The sequence below is a fragment of the Rhinopithecus bieti genome, unplaced genomic scaffold (assembly GCF_001698545.2).
Source record: "Rhinopithecus bieti isolate Rb0 unplaced genomic scaffold, ASM169854v2 scaffold_9383, whole genome shotgun sequence".
NCBI lineage: Eukaryota > Metazoa > Chordata > Mammalia > Primates > Cercopithecidae > Rhinopithecus > Rhinopithecus bieti.
This window is the reverse complement of record NW_016806471.1, coordinates 1,665,453-1,688,420: the sequence shown is the minus strand read 5'-3', so window position 1 is coordinate 1,688,420 and position 22,968 is coordinate 1,665,453. Positions and strand designations below refer to the sequence as shown.

General features: G+C 50.9%; 1 protein-coding gene across 2 annotated transcripts in view; it reads left to right on the top strand.

Annotated features, from left to right (window-relative positions):
* Positions 1 to 22,968, top strand: part of GFRA2 (GDNF family receptor alpha 2) — a 102,844-nt gene that overhangs the window by 31,687 nt on the left and 48,189 nt on the right. For both annotated transcript variants that reach the window (XM_017876744.1, XM_017876745.1), the window contains one exon: positions 9,352 to 9,706. In XM_017876744.1, the coding sequence (XP_017732233.1) occupies positions 9,352 to 9,706 (355 nt within the window). The remainder of the gene's footprint in view (positions 1 to 9,351; positions 9,707 to 22,968) is intronic.

Below are 22,968 nucleotides of genomic sequence, written 5' to 3'. Positions count from 1 at the left end.
CCGGCAAGCTCCGGCAACCTTACCCTTTGTTTTGACTAGGAATGTGCCAAGCTCATAGCTGTCTCAGGATCTTTGTGCTTGCTCCTCCTTTTGCTTGGAAATCCCTTCCCATGTTTTTGTGTGTGTGGTCCATTACTGCTCGTCATTTTAGTCATTCTACCTCAACTCGATGTCATCTCCTCGGAAAGGCCCTCCCTCATTCCCTGGTCATTCTTTTTCTTTTTCTTTTTTGAGACGCAGTCTTGCTTTGTCTCCCAGGCTGGAGTGCAGTGGCGCGATCTTGGCTCACGGCAACCTCTGCCTCCCAGGTTCAAGCGATTCTCCTGCTTCAGCCTCTTGAGTAGATGGGATTATAGGCACCTGCCACCACACTCGGCTAATGTTTGTATTTTTAGTAGAGATGGGGTTTTACTCTCTTGGCCAGGCTGGTCTTGAATTCCTGGCTTCCACTGATCCACCTACCTCAGCTTCCCAAAGTGCTGGGATTACAGGCCTGAACCACTGTGCCCAGCTGGTCATTCTCTTTTAAATTCCCTTATTTTGCTTTCTTTAAATTTCCTTCCTTCCTCCCTCCCTCCCTCCCTCCCTCCCTGCCTGATCTCCCTCCCTCCCTTTCCTCCTCCTCCTCCTCCTCCTTCTTTCTCTCTCTCTCTCCCTCTCTCTTTTTCTGTTTTTCTCTCTCTCTTTCTTTCTTTGAGCCTGAGCCTCACTCTGTCGCCCAGGTTGGAGTTGCAATGGTGCGATTTTGCCTCTCTGCAACCTCTGCCTTCTGGGTTCAAGCCATTCTCCTGCCTCAGCCTCCCGAGTAGCAGGGATTACAGGTGCACGCCACCACTCCCAACTCATTTTTGTGGTTTTAGTAGAGATGGGGTTTTGTCGTGCTGGCCAGGCTGTAACTCCTGGCCTCAGTGATCCGCCTGCCTCGGCCTCCCAAAGCGTTGGGGTTACAGGTATGAGGCACTGCGGCCGACCTTATTTATGTATTTATGTGTTTACTATCAATCTTTCCCTCACTAGAATGAAAGCTGCAGGAGAGGGAAGATTCTTTCCTTCTCATAGCTGGATTTTAGGGCCTGGCATGTAGTTGGTGTATGAAAATATTTGTTGACTGGCTACTAATGCAGGGACTCAGGTTCTACTCCGGGAGAGGTGGGTATTGTTGGGTATCTGTGTGTGTGTGTTCCTTGGTGTGCACACATGCTGTTGAGTTTGCACAGTACCAGAGTAGGCTCCTTTTAGCCTGCCACGGTGGAGCTGTGGCTCCGGCTTGAAGGAACGAGGTAAGACAGCAGGGCATTCCCTGGCCCTTCATCCCTCAGTGTCTTGCACTGGTGTGTTGGGTGGGCAAGTGGGAGAGGCACAAAATGTAAGGGATTATGCAGTTCAAAACCTGTCATTATTCAGGTAAAGAAATGAGACTGAGGCCGGGCGCGGTGGCTCATGCCTGTAATCCCAGCACTTTGGGAGGCCGAGGTGAGTGGATCATGTGGTCAGGAGATCGAGACCATCCTGGCTAACACAGTGAAACCCCATCTCTACTAAAAATACAAAAAAATAGTTGGGTGTGGTGGCAGGCACCTGTAGTCCCAGCTACTTGGGAGGCTGAGGCAGGAGAATGGCATGAACCCAGGAGGTGGAGATTGCAATGAGCCGCGACGGCGCTACTATACTCCAGCCTGGGGGATGGAGCAAGACTCCGTCTCAAAAAAAAAAAAAAGTAATGAGACCGAGAGAGGCACAAAGATTTACCTAGGGTCTTCTTCAGCTTGGAGAAGCAGAGACAGAATTAAGAACCCCGTTCTTTAACCCCTATTTAAGTAGTAGAGCTCTACATCTTGGCCCAGGGGCCAAGGGTGGGCTCAGGGACAGACACTGCAGCTACAAATGGGATGAGGGGCAGTTTCCTAGGAGGCAGGAAGGGTGGTTAAAACACCTGGGTCCCCATTGCCTGGGAGGCTTTACAGGATGGGGAGCCTCTCCTTTCTGCCCACAGGCTCATTTGTTATTGGAAAGTCTACCTTGAAGATCCTCTCTGTCGGGAGGTGGCAGAGGGGGATGAAACCGTTGGGGGGTGTGCTTAGGTGACAATAGCTGGCCACAGACCATCTTCTGTGAAGGGTGGGTTTGCTAAATTGTGTGCTGGGTAAGGTGTGTGTGTTGGGTGAGGGGTGTGTGTGTGTGTTTGGGGAGTGGGCCAAGGGCAGCCCTGCTCCTCCCCTAAGCACTGGTTCTCAGTCTTTGGAAGGTGGCCTCAGAATCACAGGGAACTTGTGAAATCCAGATGCCCGGGTGCTAGCCACAGAGCTCCTGACTCAGTGGGCCTGTGAGTCACAAATGCACCAGAGGTCAAGTGCCTTTTCTCTAAACCAGTGACTTCCTCCTCTGAGTGCATTGCACACCACTGCTAGAATGGGAGATGGGGCCAACAAATACGTATTTTTATCTTTATTGCATTCTAGTGTGTTAGAAACTTTCAGAACCAATGTAGGTGTTATCATTTAGGATAAATCTAGATAGGTATTGAAAAATGTAAAAGGTGAGTCAATAAGGATTTAAACAGATTCATTATTTAAGAATTAAGGGATTTAGGCCCAGCGTGGTGGCTCATGCCTGTAATCCCAGCATTTGGGGAGGCCAAAGCGGGCGGATCACCTGAGGCCGGGAGTTCGAGACCATCCTGGCCAACATGGCAAAACCCCGTCTCTACTAAAAAATACAAAAAATAATTAGCCGGGTGTGGTGGCAGGCGCCTGTAATCCCAGCTACTCTGAGGAGGCTGAGGCAGGAGAATCGCTTGAACCTGGAAGGCAGAGGCTGCGGTGAGCTGAGATCATGCCACTGCACTCCAGTGGGTGACAGAGTGAAACTCCGTCTTAAAAAAAAAAGCATTAAGGAATTTAAAGAAAAAATAAATGAAACGTCAGTAGTAGAGGTGGTACTGTTAATATGACCAAAACGAGATAGGAAACTGAAGTTTGGTAAACCCATCTCAATATAAAAGTGAAATACATATTTAAAGAATATGAGTTTAAAGAGCACTCATATGCTTGCCTTCTGGGGATAGGGAGTTCCACTGTCTGGAACCACGGCTCAGTGGTGCAGATGGGATCTTGGCTCAGGGCAGCACCCCAGGAATTAACAGGAGAGGCTGGGCTGGGTGTGGCTGGGCAGGGCTGTTGGGGAGGCTGAGCTGCAGCCCCTGGTTGTGCATCCCCCAGCTGGCCTGCCCCTCTGCTGCTGGCTCTGCTCCCTGGCTGGCTGTGCTCCCCCGGCCTGGCCCTTACCCAGGGAGGAGGAGGGGAGGAGATGAAGAAGCCAGAGTGTCCCCCAGGGCCAGGAGCCGAGGGCTGGGAGGATGACTTAACTGAGGTTTTGGAGAAGGCCAAGTGTTGTTAAATCCCGCCTCCCTCTCCCTTGGGCAGCTGTTTACCATTTACTCCTTGGCCATCAAGGCTGCTCTCAGCCGGCCTGGGAGACCCACTGGGGCTGGCACTGGAGCACGTGTTGAGCTCAGGCTCTCCAGGGCCAGCTCAGGCCTGGGATCAATTTCTAGCTCCCGAATCTCTCTCGGGTCTTGTGTGGTCTCAGCTCTCAGTGCAGGGGATGGGGCAGGGAGACGGAAGGGGCTGGGTTTCCTGAATCCCCATTCCCCACCCTTTGCACATTTTAGTTCAGGGGCTGTAGCCCCCGTGCCAGGCAAGGATTGTGAGGGGTCTTGGTAGGTGAGGTTTGTGTTTAGAATCCCCTACCTCCTTCTTCCGCAGTGGGGACTCACCTTCCTGACAGGAGGGACAGGAGCCTTAGGGTGGATGGCAGGGCAGTGACTGTCTTGGAAGGGGTGTGCGTCCAGTTAGCCTGCTGCAGATGGCAGTGGCTGTCCCTGTGCCGAGCCCTGACCCCACCATCTCCCTCATGATGAAAACGCAGTGCAGGCTGCCTCCTTGGCGAGGTGCTTGGCAGAGCCTCAGAGCCCAGGCCCGCTCCTGGGGGCCTTTCTCCCATCATCCGGCCCACTTGAACCCGGTTCCTGCCAGGAGGATTAGAGGGGGCATCTTCCTGGTAACCAGGTGGGAGCTGCGTTTCTCGTGTTTTTGTTTCCTAGGAAATTTACCAAGTTTTGGCCCAGGAGTTTACATGTTCTGCCCCCTAGCAAAAGCTTTCACTATTCAAGCTCCAAATGGAAGCCACGGAGGCTATAATTACACGAGCACTAGCTCAGGAACCTGCTGAGAGGAGTGGGAACGGAGCACCTGGGGAACCTGGGGGCAGCCGCAGTCCTAAATTAGCTGCCATTCCGCTTGCAGTTGTTAACCTCCTCTCTGGGGTCCCTCCTGTTGTCTCTCCTCCACCTTGGCCCCAGGCTGCTCCACTCCTCCAGCCAGCAGCCAGCCAGCCTCTGACAGGTGCATCTCATGGCTGGCTTGGGAGAACCTGTCCCTTAGAGGCAGTGCCCCCACAATAGCCCTTGTGTTGACAGGGATCCTGGGGTCCTTCTGGCCTGGGCAGAATGGTTTGGTAGCAGCTCAAGGAATTGCCTGAGAGGCCACATGCCCCAACGTGGCTGAAGGCCCTTGTCTTGGCAGTCCTTGCCTTGGTTTCCATGTTCAGTCACATTGAATTGCTTGCAGTTCCTCCCAGTGGTTGCCCCTGCTCCCCTCTGTGCCTGGGATCCTTTTTCTGCTGTCTTCACTTCCTCTGAGTCCTCCTATAGGTTTCAGCAGAGATATCACTGCTCCCAGGACCCACCCCCCCCACCCTAGGTCTGGACAGGATGCTTTTCTCTCTGCACCTGACTTCCCTGACACAGAACTCACATTGGCATGGGCTGGTCCTCTGTCCCTAGCTGTGTCTCTGGCAGGGTTGCAGGCTTAGTGTCTGAGGAAGTGCCTGGCACATAGTAGGTCCCCATTAACTATATATTAATGGATTGATTGGGAAAACAATTCCCTTGATTCTCTTTCTGCCTTAATTTCCCCCAGCCTCCGTTTTTTCTTTTTAGTAAAAGGCTTATATCTTTAAGAGTGGTTTTAGGTTCATAGCAAAATTGAGAGGAAGGTACAGAGTTTCCATCTACCTGCTACTCCTCCCCAGGCACAGCCTCCCCAGCTATCAGTATCCCTCTATAGAGGGAGGCATTTGTTACAATTCTTGAACCTACATTGACGCATCATTATGAGGCAATGCCTAGCTAGAGTTTACATTAGAGTTCACTCTTGGTGTCATACATTCTTTGGGTTTGGACAAACGTCTAATGGCATGCATCCTCCATTACAGTATCATACAGAGTGGTTTCATTGCCCTAAAAATGCTCCATGCTCTGCCTCTTCCTCCCCCGCTCCCTACTGACTCCTGGGAGCCACTGATCTCCCTGTTTTCCCTTTTTCAGAGTGTCATACCGTTAGAATCATAGAGTATGATATATGTCTCCTTTCATGTAAGTTTCCTCCATGTCCTTTCATGATTTGATAGCTCATTTCCTTTTATCACAGAATAAGATTCTTTGTCTGGATGTACCCTCCCCTCTTTTATTTTTACAACAAGAAGAGAGGGCACTTTTCTCTTTCTGCCTTTAAAGGGCTATTGTTGGCCAGGCGCAGTGGCTCATGCCTGTAATCCCAGCACTTTGGGAGGCCAAGGTGGGTGGATCACCGGAGGTCATGAGTTCAAGACCAGTCTGGCCAACATGGTGAAACCCCATCTCTTCTAAAAATAGAAAAATTAGCCGGGTGTGGTGGCAGGTCCCTGTAATCCAAGCTACTCAGGAGGCAGAGGCAGGAGAATCACTTGAACCCAGGAGGCAGAGGTTGCAGTGAGCCAAGATCGTGTCATTGCACTCCAGCCTGGGCAACAAGAGCAAAACTCTGACTCAAAAAAAAAAGAGACTGTTGTTGGCCAGACAAAGGGTTGAGGTGAATGGCTTAGTCTTCGTTGATCATCCCCCAAGTTTCAGGTCTGGGCTGAGCCCCACGTGGTCCTGTGTTGATCACTGTTGTCTACTCTGTACCATGTTGCTTGCTTAATAATATTAGCCAACATTTTTTGAGCACTTACTGTAAAATAGACACTGGCCTAAATACACTTATTCCATCAGCCCTTAAATACCTATTGCATAGCACCTGCGTGTCAAACACTGGGTACTAGGGACACAGCACTGAGCACAGCCCTGCCTTCCTGGAGCTTATGTTTGATGCAAACAAACAAATAAGTAAGTAAGTACATACCATGGCAGATAGTGACGATTGCTGTGGGCAAAACAGATCAGAGTAGAGGGTACATGGAATGTGCATGGCGTGTTGTTACTATGTGTGGGGTGGTCAGGAAGGACTTACATATTAGATAACATTTGAACAGAGTCTTGAAGTAGATGAGGAGAGTGGTTGTATGGCTGTGGTTGGAAGGGAGAGACTTCCAGGCCAAGGGGAGAGTAAGTGCAAAGGCCCTGTGGCCAGGCCATGATGGGAGTGTTCCAGGAATATCCAGGAGGCTGGGTTGACTGGAATGGAGTGAAATGAGCCAGGAGAAAGGTATAGGAGGTGAGGCCATATACAGCCTTGCTGGCTGATGGAAATATGATATGCATCACATATATAATTCTACATTTGCTTGTAATCACAAAAAAGAGGTGAAGTTATTTTTATTACTACATTTGTTTAACATCATAGATCAAAAATACCCCTTCGATGTGTAATCAAAGTAAAAAATTATGAGATACTTTACATTATTGTTTTCTTTCTTTTCTTTTCTTTCTTTCTTTTTTTTTGAGACAGCATCTCCCTTTGTTGCCCACACTGGAGTGCAGTGGTGTGCTCTTGGCTCACTGCAACCTCTGCCTCCTGGGTTCAAGCGACAAGTGATTCTCCTGCCTCAGTCTCCCATGTAGCTGGGTGTAGTACCACGTGTCACCATGCCCAGCTAATTTTTGTATTTTTAGTAGAGACGGGGTTTTGCCATGTTGGCCAGACTGGCCTTGAACTCCTGAGCTCAGATGATCTGCCTGCCTTGGCCTCCCAAAGTGCTGGGATTATAGGTGTGAGCCACCATGCCCAGTCTATATTATTTTTTTCTTATTACATTTTCAAAATCTGGTATGTGTTTCAGGGCCTTGTGTGAACATGTGAAATGCCCTAGCCACATTTCGGATTCAGCAGCCGTGTGTGGTGAGCGGACACCATTTCAGAAAGCACAAATTGTTCTGCCACAGCAAATCAGACAGCGCACATATAGAGGTGTGTAGGCCATGCTGAAGTCCCCGAATGAGCTGGGGAATCCACGGGGGGTTTTGGAGCCTAGGAGCGATGGCTCTCTGCCGTAGGTTCTGGAGGGTTCTCTCCGGCTGCTGTGATGAGAGAAGATTGTCATGGGTTGGGGTATGGGGGCACAGGGCAGAGCAGGAGGCTGGGAGAAGGAGGCTGTTAACAGGCACAGTGTCAGTGGCTCGGATCCAGGTGGCAGCAGTGGCGGTGGTGAGAAGTGGCTGGATTCTGGTTGTATTTTGAAGGTGTAGCTGCCAGGGTTTGGCAGTGTGTGAATGAGAGAGGAGTCAAGGAGGCGCCGGGAGTTTTGGCACTGGCTGGGAGGATGCGGTTGTTTCCAGCAGGATGAGGAAGGCTGTCAGAGGTGGAGGGAAGCTCCAGGTTTTGGGGGAAAATATGAGGTTGGGTTTGGATGTGTTAAGTGTGAGATTTGGGTATTAGGCTTGCAACTGGAAGTGTTGAGTTGGCAGATAGAGAAGTCTGGGGCTCAGGGCAAGAGGTCTCATCCAGGGGTTGGAATCTGGGGGTTGGAAGCACAGTGATGGTGTTTCAGGCCATGAGATGAGCCGAGAGTCCCAGGGAGAAGATACATGTAGAGAAAAGGAGGCTGAGTCCTGGGTATGGAAGATGGGACCAACAACAACAGGCTGAGCAGGAGACTGTGGGGAGGTGGCAGGGAGCCCGGCAGAGAGTGGAAGGAGGCAGGAGGGAGGAATCGGCTGTGTCCAGTGCTGCCGATGGGCTGAGGGAGATGAGGCCCGTGGATTTCCCAGCATCCATCAGACAGGCGGGGCCAAATGCCCGGCTGAAGCGGGTCCAAGAGAGAATGGGAGGAGAGCAGGGGACAGCTGGTGTAGACAACTCGATTGAGGGGTTTTGCTTTAAAGGGGAGCAGAAAAATGGAGTGGTAGCTTAAGAGGGGTATGGTCACGAGGTCTTTTTTAAATTAAAGATGGGTGATGTAATAGCTTATGGGAATGGTCTAGAAGACGGCAAAATCATGACGTAGGGGAGAGAGAAAAAAACGAGCTGTTTCATTCTTGCTCACGAAGGCCCTGTGTGGTAGATACCAATTTGCGGACAAGGAAACTGAGGCAAAGGTTCAGCCATTTGTCCCAGGTCACACAGCCAGTAAGTATCAGGGCCAGGAGTTGAACGCTGATGGCTGACCTCTAGAACACCGCCAGCCTTGGCCATTGTGCTGTTCTGCCTCTTGGTTTGCTGGCTGGAGTTGTGAGCTTTTCCAGAGTGGGCCCTCCTCTTGCACTTTTATATCTAACACAGCACCTGGCAGAGGGCTGTGCAGAGGTAGGACCTGATCAATCTTTAATGGGCAAGTGATTAGAACACCAGGAACTGTGTGCTGGAAGTGCTCAGTCGCCTGGCTCCCGTGAGAGGGACGCGTGGCCTGAGCCTGCCTTACCCCGGGTCCTTCCCACCACCTTGCTGGGCCTTGCGTGGAGAGAGTGGTGCTCAGGAAATACTGGAAAGCATTTGTAGGGTGGATGAAGAACGGATGAGGAGCTTACATCGACGGTTCTCGCTGGCATAACTGCACTTCTGGGTGTGACTCGGGTTCCTGTACTGGGCAACCTCGGGCAGACCCCTTGCCCACACAGTGCTTCAGTTTCCTTATCTGTAAAATAACAAGGTTAGGTGAGGTGATCTCCCATCTGGCTCTCACCAGAATGCCTCAGGAGGGCATGTGTGTGCTGTCTGCACCCAGGCTGCTGACGATCCCATCATGAGAATTGTCGGACCCCAAATGCCAGTGTCCTGCTGGTGGGTGCATAGGGGCCCCCTCGTTGTGTGACGCTGAGCCAGTCACTTTATTTCCCATATTTGTAAACAGGGCCATACACACCTAGTTGCTTGCCTTTTAGGCTTGTGATGCGTTTTAAGTCCACTGTTGTCCTAGATTGCCATGGTACAGCTCACCCTGCACCAGGCGCTTCCTAAGCACTCCCTCAACCTGTATATTAACTCCTTTACTCCTCACCACAGCTTTAGGAGGTAGGTCCTGTGAAATGATCCCCATTTCACAAAGGGGGAAACTGAGGCACACGGCCTCTGACCTGCACTCTTGTTCCTCCTCCAGGGACAGGGGCAGACCCGGTGGTCAGCGCCAAGAGCAACCATTGCCTGGATGCTGCCAAGGCCTGCAACCTGAACGACAACTGCAAGAAGCTGCGCTCCTCCTACATCTCCATCTGCAACCGTGAGATCTCGCCCACCGAGCGCTGCAACCGCCGCAAGTGCCACAAGGCCCTGCGCCAGTTCTTCGACCGGGTGCCCAGCGAGTACACCTACCGCATGCTCTTCTGCTCCTGCCAAGACCAGGCGTGTGCTGAGCGCCGCCGGCAAACCATCCTGCCCAGCTGCTCCTACGAGGACAAGGAGAAGCCCAACTGCCTGGACCTGCGTGGTGTGTGCCGGACTGACCACCTGTGCCGGTGAGTGCCGCAGCAGCCCCGGGGGTGCTGGCAGGAGGGGGCTTGCGTTGCTGGGCTGTGTTTTGCTTTCTCTACATTCCTTGGGGTGCATTGAATTATGACCCTGAGTCCAGCAGAGAGGGTGTCAAAAAGGGTAAAACTGACTTGGACATGTGCAAAGTGAATTTTGCATTTCATTCATCCATGCATCCATCCATCTACTTTGTTCATTCGTTCATTCATCCACTCAGAACAGGTGTATCTTTTGCTTACTCTCGGCTCAGCTGGGGAAACCAAAATGAACAACCCAAGGAGCTTCTAATTTAAAACCATAGACTCCTTGAGCCTTGGAATAAGAGACCTTTGGGTGCAGTGGCTCATGCCTGTAATCCCAGCGACTCAGGAGGCTGAGGCAGGAGGATCACTTGAGGCCAGGAGTTTGAGACCGTCCTGGGCAACACAGCAAGACTCAGTCTCTACATATATATATGTGTGTGTGTGTGTGTGTGTGTATACAGACGCATACATATATACACACACACATATATACTTATATATATTATATAGAGCTAAGTTTCAGCTCAGTATAACCATGTATCCCCCCAAAACTACCTTCCTAATAATGAGCCTACACTTGTTAAGCACTTACTGTATTCCAGGCTCTGCGCTAAGCTTTGGACATACGTTATGTCATCTAATGTTCACGATAACCCTGTGACGTGGGTTTTTTTACTCCTGTTTTACAGGTGAAGGGACAGAGGGTTAGGAAAATTTTGTAAACTTGCTCAAGGTTACACAGCTAATGAGTGGTAAAGTCAGGATTCAAAGCTAGGACTGTCCGACTCCAGGACCCGCTCCTCACCCCAACACTAGATTGGATCGGACCTGAATACAGAGTGAGCTGGCTTTATATATATATATACACACACACACACACGCACACACACACATACATACATATGTACATATATGGCCTTTAGACAATTGTCCTACTTCTAAAGAAAGTTTCTGCCTAATATCCCAACATATGTCACGTGGCTATCAGGAAAGGTGCTCTCATAAAACAAAGAGGCAGCTCACTCTGTATTGACATATAATCCAGTGTCAGTGGATCATATGAGTGAGGAATGGGTCGGGGTGAGGAGTGGGTCCTGGAGTCGGACAGTCCTAGCTTTGAATCCTGACTTTACCACTCATTAGCTGTGTAACCTTGAGCAAGTTTACAAAATTTTCCTAACCCTCTGTCCCTTCACCTGTAAAACAGGAGTAAAAAAACCCACGTNATAACCCTGTGACGTGGGTTTTTTTACTCCTGTTTTACAGGTGAAGGGACAGAGGGTTAGGAAAATTTTGTAAACTTGCTCAAGGTTACACAGCTAATGAGTGGTAAAGTCAGGATTCAAAGCTAGGACTGTCCGACTCCAGGACCCGCTCCTCACCCCAACACTAGATTGGATCGGACCTGAATACAGAGTGAGCTGGCTTTATATATATATATACACACACACACACACGCACACACACACATACATACATATGTACATATATGGCCTTTAGACAATTGTCCTACTTCTAAAGAAAGTTTCTGCCTAATATCCCAACATATGTCACGTGGCTATCAGGAAAGGTGCTCTCATAAAACAAAGAGGCAGCTCACTCTGTATTGACATATAATCCAGTGTCAGTGGATCATATGAGTGAGGAATGGGTCGGGGTGAGGAGCGGGTCCTGGAGTCGGACAGTCCTAGCTTTGAATCCTGACTTTACCACTCATTAGCTGTGTAACCTTGAGCAAGTTTACAAAATTTTCCTAACCCTCTGTCCCTTCACCTGTAAAACAGGAGTAAAAAAACCCACGTCACAGGGTTATTGTGAACATTAGATGACATAACGTATGTCCAAAGCTTAGCGCAGAGCCTGGAATACAGTAAGTGCTTAACAAGTGTAGGCTCATTATTAGGAAAGTAGTTGCTTTTTTTTGGGGGGGGGGGTGCATGGTTATACTAAGTTGAAATTTGGCGTTATGTAATTTTCACGTTTGTCCTTTTCCTTTGCTAAGTATTTATTGAGACTCGGCTGTGTGCAGCTGTTGATCCTAAGGCCTGAGGATACAGGGGAAACAGACAAAGAGGGAGGTGATCCCAATTCAGTGGGATGGGGCTGTGGGCTCCCAGAGGAGAGAGCACAGGAGGGGCATCTGCCACATCCTGCATGTCCTGGGGAGGGGAGGAGGCCTTGAGCTGAGCCTTGGGAAACAAGAAGGAGAAAGCCGGGGAAGAAGCCTGCTGGGAAAGCACGGCACAGGGTGGAAGTGGGAGAGGACCTGGGCTCTGAGGAGCTGCAGGTGTTGGGCATGGGTAGAGTGGGCCATGATGGGAGTGAGGGGGAGGCTGCTGGAGAAATGGGGATAGAAGTGGGTGCAGGTGTTTATAGATTGCCTGTTGTGTTCTAGACACTGTTCTAGAGGCTTTATGTCTCATTTAATCCTTGCAACAAAACTGAGGTAGGTACTATTATCTTTATCTGTCAATGAGGAAACATCTGGCAAGTTACAGAGAAAGTAACTTGTTGAAGGTCACACGGCCATACATTTCAGAGTCAGATTCCAGCTAAACTGCTTCTTTCCAGTATTATTGAGTGCTCCAGACTAAGACAGTGAGTGTGGGTATGGAGAAAACTGGATTATTTCAGAGGAAATTGGGAAGTGGCCTTGATGGGACTAGGTGACTGGCTGAAAGTCACCTGGAGATAGAACCCTGGTGGCAAGAACTATTTCTGTTTTGTTTACTCCACACCCTGTCCTGCATGTAGATCCTGGCATGTGGTGAGCATTCCGTAAGATTACTTGAATGGATAAATGGATGGTGTCTACCATGTTTCCTAGTTGAGTAACTCTGGGGAGATGGAGCCATTCAGTCGGGGTGGTGTTGGACATTCAGCATTTGAGGGACCTGGAGGACTATTGCCAACTTCATGGCAACACCTAGGGGGCACTTGGACTTGTGGGTTTCGACCTCAGTAATGAGGCTGGAAAGAAGAGATGGGTTTAGGAGATATTGGGTACTTTACTGGTGATCAAAGCCACAGCAGTAAATGAGATGGCCTAGGAGGTGTTGCTAGAGCTCAGGAGGGAGTCTGGGCTGGAGATGCCTGAAGATTTGGGCATCCTCGGTGTTTAAGTGATAAGGCTTGGAGCAAACAGTGGAAGCAGAAATCTACTGGGAACACCAGTGCTTAAGGGAGGGGCAAAGGAAGTGGGATGTGAGACTGGAAGGGAAGGGGATTTCAGAGGGAGGAGGTGACCGAGCTGTGGTGTCTCACAGAGTGTGTATACCTGTGTGTGCATGTGTGTATGCATATGTGTCTGCCTGTGTGCATGTGCATGTTTACGTGTGTTTGTGTGGTGGAAGATGGACTGCAGTGGGCCCACGCCTGGCAGGGAGGCAGAAGTAGAGGCATTGGGCACAAGCTACCTTCTTCAGAAGGAACCAGGGCCAGGGCCTGGGGCTGCAGAGAGACGGGAGATGGGGAGGGAGAGCCGGGGCCCTGTGCACACTGAAGGGGAAGTGCTACTTTGTGTGGTTTGCAGAACAAGCTCTCCTGGGGTTTGGAGAAGGGCCTGATCCCAGAGCTAGCTGCAGGGCTCAGGGAAAGCTCTGTGAAGAAGGTGGGTTTTTGTCTTTTGCTTATGTAAAAAAAATACATTTTATTGCCTACACAAACCAATTGAGGCGATTGAAGATGAAACTATGCATACCACAATGAGGAGGGCCAGCCTTAGAGAAGAGGAGGGAGCAGATGTGGCCACGCTGCCATTTGCCATCGTGACTGAACTTGAGCTCCGAGCTTCTTTGTTGCTGGGATAAAGAGGAGGCTTGATGGGTCACATAACCCCCCAACCAGGATAGATGGGGTCATGATCTGAGACACATTCGCTGCTGCTTCTGAATGCTAAAATGACCTTTGGGGGCTGCATCCTACACAGCTGCATGGAATGATGGAACAGATGGGAACGGGACCTTGAAGGAACTGGAAAAGACCAGCATGAATCCAAGCCCAGGACCCAAGCATCGGAATGGGCCAGGCGCACTCAAAAGCTGGAGGACTGCAGGGGGCCTGGCGACGGGGCCTGAAATCAAGCCGCTCAGGTGTCCGAACTAGGCATCTTGGGCAGAGGAGTGACTGGGACACTGCACCCATTTTATTAGTATTGCTTTAAGGAAGGATGGATAATACAACAATGTAGTGGACAGCTCCTATGGGGTCTGCAGCCCTGAGATGGGGGAATTTGGAGCAGGGTGATTTGTGGCTTGGAGAATGTCTGTGTCTGTTTAAAGAACGTCTGTGTCTGTTTAAAGAACTAGAAGCATTTTTTCTTTTCTTTCTTTCTTTTTTTTTTTTTCTTTTCTGGAGGTGGGGGAAGCTAGGAAACAGGAGAATCAAGTGATACACTTCACACGGTGGAACCCGAAAGGGCATTTAAATAGCACTAAGTATTGGGAGGGTCAGGACTGAGGAATCCCGGGAGCTGAGGGCTGACAGTTTCTGAAGTGTGCTGAGCCAAGCAGATGAGCTTCTTGCACTGGGAAATAAATTTAAACAATGGCGACTCTAGGGCCCACAGACAGTGCTGTGTCTGGATTATTGAATTAGGTACATGGCTCACTTTAGGAGGCCTGGGATCCTGAGTAGGAAATTCTGATTGCTCCAGGATGTGACTAGGTGAGCTCCTGGTCTTGAAGCAGGGCGTTCTTCCAATCCATCTCTCCCTATCTCCCACCAACACACCCATCTGCATGCAAATTTCAATATGGTCCTGAAGAGGTAGGGAAGGAATGAGGGTGGAACCTGCATTAGGAAAAGTCTGGCAGGAGCATGGAGAAGTGTCCTTTAGGGAACCTTGCGCATGATGGAGAGTTGAGGTTTGGGGCGGGGTGCATTGAGACATGCATCCGGAGCCACAGAGACTGAGACGCACACACACTGCAGGTGGTGGATGGAGGTGGCTGTGGTGGTGCCCCAGAGTCAGGGGACCTACCTTTACTCTTCACCTGCCTGGGGCCTCCTGCATGGTCCTCGGTGGGCCGTTTCACTCCTCATGCCCTGGGGGGGTCTTCATCTATCAAATGAGAATCCTGAACCAGGTCATCTGTAGGGACCCCGAGGTCTTATAAGTCTATGGTTCTGATTCTGTTGAAGCAGTTTTCCTGTTTGCCTTCTCCCTCTGCTCCTGCCCTCTCCATGGGAGGTTACTTTACTGGAGAGATGAGCTGTTGGTATAAGGGGAAGTGACCCAGCCAACCTCATCAGGGTGTATGGTGTGGGAGAAGGTATTTGAAGGGCCTGGAAGGAGAGGAGTGGCTTCTTTCCACACTCTTACAGGCCTGACTTGCTGACCCAAGCGTTGCTTTCCCCAGAATCCACAAAAGTGCTCAGGTGTCCTATGGATGCCTATTGTCAGCATCAGAGGTGACAGGTGGCTCAAGAGGGGCCCCTGGAGAGCAGGAAGCTGGGTCGTGGCTCTCAACTGTGCCTGGGAAGGGGTGCACTTCTTCTTTTCCCTAGTTTGACTACCTTCAGGTTTCTGCCCTCCAGGATGGGGACGGCAGGTGGAAATCTTCATTCTGAAAATGGAGAGCCCAATGCCAGGGTGTTTTCAGCAGGAATTGCAGGACCCCCAACCTGCCTTTGCTGGTACTTTAATGAATGAAGCCAGCCTTGGTGGTGTCCTGGGAAAGCCTCTCTGGGCTTACGACTCTGGAAGTGAGGCTCCAGCTCTTGGGCGTCTCCTAGGAACATGCCCATGCTGCAGTGCTATGGCACCTAACCCTGATGCAGCCAGGCCTGCTTGGCCCCTGTGGGCCCTCCTCCTACCGAGAGAGTTGGCCTAGAGATGCCCAGGCTTCCTGCGGGGTGAATCTTGGCCCAGGATTCTTGGGGGAGGCTCTTCCAGAGCCCACCTCACCTGGCACTACATGAAAGAAAGTGCATCGATTCCCTGTGCGGCATACCGTGTGGCAGGCCTCGTCCATCACCCGTGTGAGATTTAGCAGGCTCTGCATGCTGTCTTATTAAATGTCACCAGTGATAAAATGTTGGAGGTTTCCTTTGATCTAGGGTTTAAAGATGCATTGGTTAAACAAGGATATCTGCTTGCTGGGCCTCGGGGTTTTGGGAAGCACTTCTGAATCCCCCCATCATCCTTTGAACTCGGAGCAGTTTGGGGTCAGTGGCTGAGGATGGAGCCTCTGGGAGTGGAAGCTTTGGGCTCTACCAACAGTTCCACCTGGCTTTGAAGCTGCATCTCAGGAACCTTGGCTCTGTCTTTGGCCTTTGTCTGGTTCATATCCCACGAACCTTAGGGCTGTGGGCTTAAGCTAAGTGAGCATCTAGGGATAGACCAAGAGAGACGTTTCCTTTAAAAACTTCTGATAAGGAGCCTGGAAAGCCTGGAGAACTTCTTGGAATGCATCCATGGCATTTGGCTGGATTGACTCTAGTCCCCACAGTGGGCCAAGATCTACATTTTAAAAACACAGTCTTTCAGTTTTTACCCTCTCAGCTTAACAGCCATTGCAAAGATGGTGTCAGATTGTGTGTGCGTGTGTGCGTGTGTGCATGTGTGTGGTGGTTGGGGGGTCGTGGGAGGATGATGCTGTTGTTTTCTAAACTGTGTCCCTACCAGGTCTCATTTGGAAGCGGTCCTCTGAAATGCCCTGTTCCTCTTAGTCTGCCAAGAGAACATAAATAACTCCTTACTGGCTCAGTGCCAACTCCTGGGCTGTAATTTCACCTCTGGGTGCTGAGGATGTGTATAAATAGATTCCAGCCTGGAGCTACCCTGGCAACCTGGGCCCTTTCCTGAAATGGACACTGCCCTTGTCAGAGAGGCTTGTTGGCAGAGGAAGTTGGGCTCACCTCCCTCAAGGCTGTCCTCAGCGGGTGGGAAGGAGTCCCTTCCACACACTCTCCTTCTTGCCCAGCATAGGGGGTGTTCAGTATCTTCAGGCAGTGTGGACGAACAGGTCTGGCTTTCATTCTTGGCTCCTTGGGACTGTCCCTCAGCTTAATGGCTTCCCATAGGATCTGTTGGCTGATGCTTTTAGCAGATCATGTCTAAACGGCAGCAAATGATTACTTGCGCGGGGGTAGGTGGACTGTGATGCTTCCAAGCCTTCCCTCCCTTTAAAGGAGAGGTGGTTGAATATCTTGAAATTATACAGAAAGTTTTGTGTGTATTTTCTAGAAGGAAGTCTGTTGCATTCATTAGATTCTCTAAGGGTTCCTTGATCTCCCAAAGCATAGGAACCTCTTCCTTCTCTAGATGACCAACTTGGATTGGCTCCCTAAAGAAGGATTTTGAGTCTGGCTCCTGGTTCAGTAGCAAAGAGGGCTGTGACTGATTAGTGATGCCTGCCACAGGCATAGGAGGGGCAGCGTGAATGCTCCACGGAACCCAGCCAGTCCTCCCTGGGGCCAGCAGATTACCAACAGCAGGAGGAGTGGGGGGGTCCTGTGACCATTTCTTTTTTTTTTTTTGAGACGGAGTCTCGCTCTGTCGCCCAGGCTGGAGTGCAGTGGCCGGATCTCAGCTCACTGCAAGCTCCGCCTCCCGGGTTTACGCCATTCTCCTGCCTCAGCCTCCCCAGTAGCTGGGACTACAGGCGCCTGCCACCTCACCCGGCTAGTTTTTTTGTATTTTTTTAGTAGAGACGGGGTTTCACGGTGTTAGCCAGGATGGTCTCGATCTCCTGACCTCGTGATCCGCCCGCCTCGGCCTCCCAAAGTGCTGGGACCACAGGCTTGAGCCACCGCGCCCGGCCCATTTCTTTATTAATTTCACTAGTCTTTATTCGTCATCCACTTTGGGCCACGCATTATGTTTGATTGGGAGAGTTAATGAAGTAGGTAGAGGTCCTTGTCCTTGTGGCACTTAGAGCCTAAGGGGAGAACTCTGTGTCTATTGTATCTGCTGTGGGAGAGGAGCCCCACTACCATTGCAGCTACAATTGTGTAGATGATAGCTTTTTACTCAGGTTCTCTTGAAATTCCAATTCTACTAAGTCTTCCCTGGGTCACCCTGCTGGCATTGCAGAGCAGCCCTTTCTTAGGGGAGATGAGTCACAGAGAAGTAAAATCTCACCCGGGGTCCCACCTGGCCTGGAGGAGTGTCCAGAGTCCAACAGCCACATCCAGCCCCAGAGCAAAGCTGTGCAGAGGAGTGTGGGGAAAAGGCCACCCCTTCCTGAAGAACCTAACTGCAAGGAGCCGAGACCCTGAGATGAGCTTCCCTTTGGGGATCCCATGTGGCTGCTATTGCTCGTCTCAGTAGGGGCTCTGCTCACTCTTTAACTCTGGGCCAAGGGTCCCCGAATGACCCTTCCTGGAATTTCCTGCAACATGTTGAGACAAGGCTGGAATGCTGGATATTACTTTACTAAAGCCTCTGGGGAAATAAACACACACAGAGAAGCTCCAAACCAGAGGTCTAGTTTACAAGATAGGGTTCATGCATCGCCCTGCTGTGGCTGCTACCGCTTGGCAGGGCTGCACAGAGCCTTGACCTTAACTTTACAGGGTTCTCTCAAGGCATCTGGGCTCCAGAGGCTCACACCCCAGGTAGATGAGATGCGGATCCTGTTTGGCTAAGGCTCCCACTTGTGGACTTTGCTTGAGGACCCAGACAACTCTGAGTGGCTGGGGAGGAGTGACCCATTCGTGACGTGTCACTTATGCAGGGAGTATCCGAATGCAAGCCAGCATTGTTTGTTCATACCAGAGGCCTCACCTACAACTGGGCGTGTGTTTGTTCACACAGGGGCAGACACACTTTCAGCCACCCTGGTCTTGCATTGTTCACACTGGCTCCCTGAGTGTTTCTGCTTTCAATCACTGGCATGGACTGTCTCCTTGCCTGGTATCTTAGTCAGTACAGGCTGCTGTAATGGAATACCATAGACTGGGTGGCTTCAACAGCAAACATTTACTTCTCACATTTCTGGAGGCTGGAGATCTGAGATCCTGTCTGGGTTTTGATGGCACCTTGATCTATAAAGGCCTTGTGGTGAGGGCCTTTTTTTCCTGGTTATGTCCTCTTACGGTCTTTATTGATGTGTGCACGCAGAGGTAGAGGAGAGAAAGAGAGATCAATCTGGTGTCCGTTCCTCTTCTTATAAAGCCACTAATCCCATCATGAGGGCCCCACCCCCATGACCTCATCTAACTCTAATCACCTCCCGAAGGCCCCATCTCCAAATACCATCACACTGTAGATTAGGGGTTTAACATATGAATTCTGGGGAGACACAAACACTACGTTCATAACATCTAGACTTCCCTTCCATCAAGCCTGTTTGGCTCCCATCCTGTATCTCCCCTGGGCCCTGGTTTTCCAGACACTCTCTAGAACTTGTCTGTAGCCTTCCTATGACATCACGTGACTTCCCTTTAATATTTTTCTTCCCAATCAGGCCTCTGTTTTTTAATATTCTCATTTTATATTACTACCTCATTGGCTTCTTTCTTTCTTTCTCCCTTTTTTTTTTTTTTTTTGCTTTTTCTTTGAGATGGAGTCTTGTTCTGTCACCCAGGCTGGAGTGCAGTGGCATGATCTTGGCTCACTGCAACCTCCGCCTCCCAGGTTCAAGCGATTCTCCTGCATCAGCCTTCTGAGTAGCTGGGACTACAGGTGTGCACCACCACACCTGGCTAATTTTTGTATTTGTAGTAGAGACGGGCTTTCACCATATTGGGCAGGCTGGTCTCGAACTCCTGACCTCGTGATCTGCCCGCCTCAGCCTCCCAAAGTGCTGGGATTACAGGCGTGAGCCATTGCGCTTGGCCAGCTTATTTCTTTAACAGCTGTTTGCTGTGTGCCTACTCTGTGCCAGGCACCATGCTAGACATTGACTGCCCCCTGGAGAACACAGTGTTGGTGGTCTCTGCCCACTTGGAGCTGACAGTCTGATGGAGGAGGCAGATGGTGAGCAAGCAGACAGACAAGCATCTAGATAATGCTGCTGACATGAGCAGGATGCAGAAAGAGAGAATAACAGGGGCAGAGAAGGGGAATCTGCTTGGCCAGGAAAAGTTTATCTGCAAGACGACATTTAAACTGAGACCTGAGGAATGGGAAGCCTGGTGTCAGATCAAGGGGAGAAAGAGCATCACATGCAGAGGGCATAGCATGTGCAGAAGTTTGCAGGAGGGAAAGGGGGGAAAGGTGTGGCTGGGCAGCAGGGCTCGCAGACAGAGGCACAGGTTGAGGTTGGGAGGCAGGCAGGGGCCAGATCACTCGGGGCCCTGCAGGCCACAGCAAGGAGTTTGGACTTCTGAGTACAGTTGGAAAGAAACTTCTGAAGCCAAGCAGTGCATTGTGAAAATTGTGATAAGAAAGATGACTCTGGCTGCTGTGTGGAGAATTAAGGCAGGAGGCAAGGACAACTGCAGAGAGGCCAGGGAGGAGGTTATTTTAGCATTACTGGATCAGAGATGATGGCCACTCAGCCCAGGGTGGTGGCCAGGTGGAGAGAGATAAGTGGATAAATTGGAGATATTTCAGAGGTAGAAATGATACACCTGGTCTGTGGCCTGAGGGTGATGGAGGAGCTCGAGGATGACTCACCGTGGGCTTCTGGCTTGAGCAGCTCGGTGGTGATGGTGCCACTTTCTGAAATGGTGAAGGCCTAGGGGGAAATAAATCAGGAGTTCCATTTTGGGCATGTTAATTTCGAGATGCCTTTGAGACATTCATATCTGGCGCTTGACTGGGGTTGTAAATTCTGGGGTCATTAGCATATTTATGGCATTTAAAGCTAGGGGAATGGGTAGGATTCTCCTAGGGAGAGTCCGGCTGGAGAGGAGGCACTGGGAACCTGCCAGGCACCCTGTCAGTGCCCAGTAGTGCTGGGTGCTGTTATTACGGTGTCCTAGGAGTCAAAAGAACATGTTCTGAAAAAGAGGGAATGGGTAGCTGTGCCATGTGCTGTGGAGAGGTCTGGAAGGATGAGGACACCTGGGTCACCATTGGATTTGGGGACGTGGAGGGCCTTGGTGACTCTTACACAGAAGTTTTGATGGATTGGTGATTACAGAAACCTGATTGGGGCTGGAGAAATGTTGGCCAGGTGGTTGGTTAGAGCTTCCTGGGGAAGACTTTAGTGGAAAGGGAAGGTGTCTGCTCCTTGGGTGGAGACATGGCTGAGGAGAGCTCAATAGCGGTTTGGCTTTGATGACTGAGGAGAGCTCAATAGTGGTTTGGCTTTGGGAAGTGCGGGGTGAGGTGGAGGAAGGTGGGAGAGTGAGGGTGACCCTGCCATTGCAGAGGAGCCAATCCCAGCTGCTCCGCCCTTGCACTGGGCAAGTCTCAGCCTTGGGACATCCTCTAGTGTGGGGAGCACACCGCTGTTGGTCTTTGATGCTGACTCTGTCCACTGCACTGTGCTTAGGACCCTAGAATGTCCCACCCGCCATGTCCTCCCTGGGCTTGGAGGGGCCATGGTATGGCTGCCACCAACTCAGCTTCTCCTGCTATGGCTAAAAGAGTCCTTCAGGTGTGGGAAGAGATTCTTCTCCACACCAGTATACTTTTGTGAGCAATCTGGATGGCCCAGCCCCTTAGAGAAGCCAGCCCTCGGGCTGCGCAGAGGAGCCTTGCTTTTCAGCTTTCAGTCGTCGTCCTCGAGGAGGCATTGGAACAGCGCAGGGACTGTTTGAGAGGTGCCCTTGGCTCCTGCAGTGGAAGTCCTGCCCAGGGTGTTTTGAGGATGTGGCCTTTCCTGTGGCAGCCTTGGGATGTGCTCTGCCTTCCATGTGGGCATCCCCAGAGGGAGGTAGCCCTGCTCCCTTTCTTGTGAAGTGGCTTGTGGCACCTGGGTGTCCTGGAACCAGCTCTCAGCTTCAAGGCCCTTTTGGGGTCTCTCTGGGAAGACTCGGAGGCCTCACGCAGGTAGCCCTGTTATCTTAGGGTTCTCTAAATGTGTTACTTCGTAGGAGGACAAAGTTAAGTCAGGTGGAAGGGGTCCTGGATTAGGAGTTACACACTACCCCTGGCCCAGCGTCCTCACACTACCCCTGCCGATAACTACCTCTCTGACCTTGATGGAAATTAGGGTGAGTTTCTTTGTCAGGTAGTGAGTTCCCCATCCTCAGAGGTGCAGAGGCGGGAGGTCCTCTTGCCAGCATTAGAGGAGTGTCAGGGAAGGGGTCTTGGAGGTGAGTGGACACATCAGATCACTACTGGCACTCTCCTGTTTAGAGCAGAATGAGGACATTGACTTATGAGCAAAGAAGCAGTGAGCTATTTGCTCCTCATATAGAGGGAGAGGGAAATTTGGAGATCACTGTCCCCCGTCTCCCTGGCCCAAGACACATTCTCTCAGTTCAGAAGGAGCCCTCCGGAGCACATGACCCCTCTTCCCTCTGTCCATGCGGATGCGCTCTGACCTCTAGGACCAGGAGAAGAATCCTGATGAGCTAGGGTCAGACAGATGCTCACTCAGCAGCTGCAGGAGCTGGGCATGTTCTTCAAAGCGTGGAGTTCCCATTTTCCTTGTCAGAAATAAGGTCAGTAGCACCTCAGTGGAAACTCTGGAGTCCATTCAGGAAGCCTTTTGTGGAGCTCTGTGTCTGGCAGCCTTGCACCTGGGATGCTCGAGTGAACCGCAGACCTTCCCTAAGGCGCCCACAGGCTCGCCCTGGCTGTGACATGTGGGGCCGGTCCCCACAGGCTTGGTGGGGCTCTTGAGAAGGCCCCTTGGAGGTGGCATCTAAGCTGGGTTTGAAGGAGGAGTAGGCCTGAACTAGGAGGAGGCCCTTCTCTCTGCTCCTTGCAGAGGGCACATGTGTGTAAAACTAGAGGTACCCCAGAGGAAAGAGGGACCCAGCTCACAAAGCCCTGGACGCTGGGCCAGGGAGTCTGATTTTTCCCAGAAGACAGTGGGGAGCCATGAAGTATTTTAAGCAAGAGATAAACATGATTCAGTTGGTGTTTTAGAAAGATCCCTTTGACTGCTGTGTGCAGATGAGTTGGAGGAGAGCAAGGCTGGAGACAGAGTCCCTTTAGGAAGCTGAAATGTGATGGAGTCTGAGATAGGACCAAGGCAGAGGGCAGGTGGTCAGAGACCTTCAGAGGTCAGGTCCCAGGGCCTCACTGGATACAGACAGTGAAGGGGGGAGTTTGGGATGGTGCTAAGGTCTGTGGCCTGGTGGCCAACTGGCTGGTGAGGTTGTCACCTGAGAAAAGGGGGTGGGGAGGAGGAGGAACAGGGGGAGGGGGATAAGAA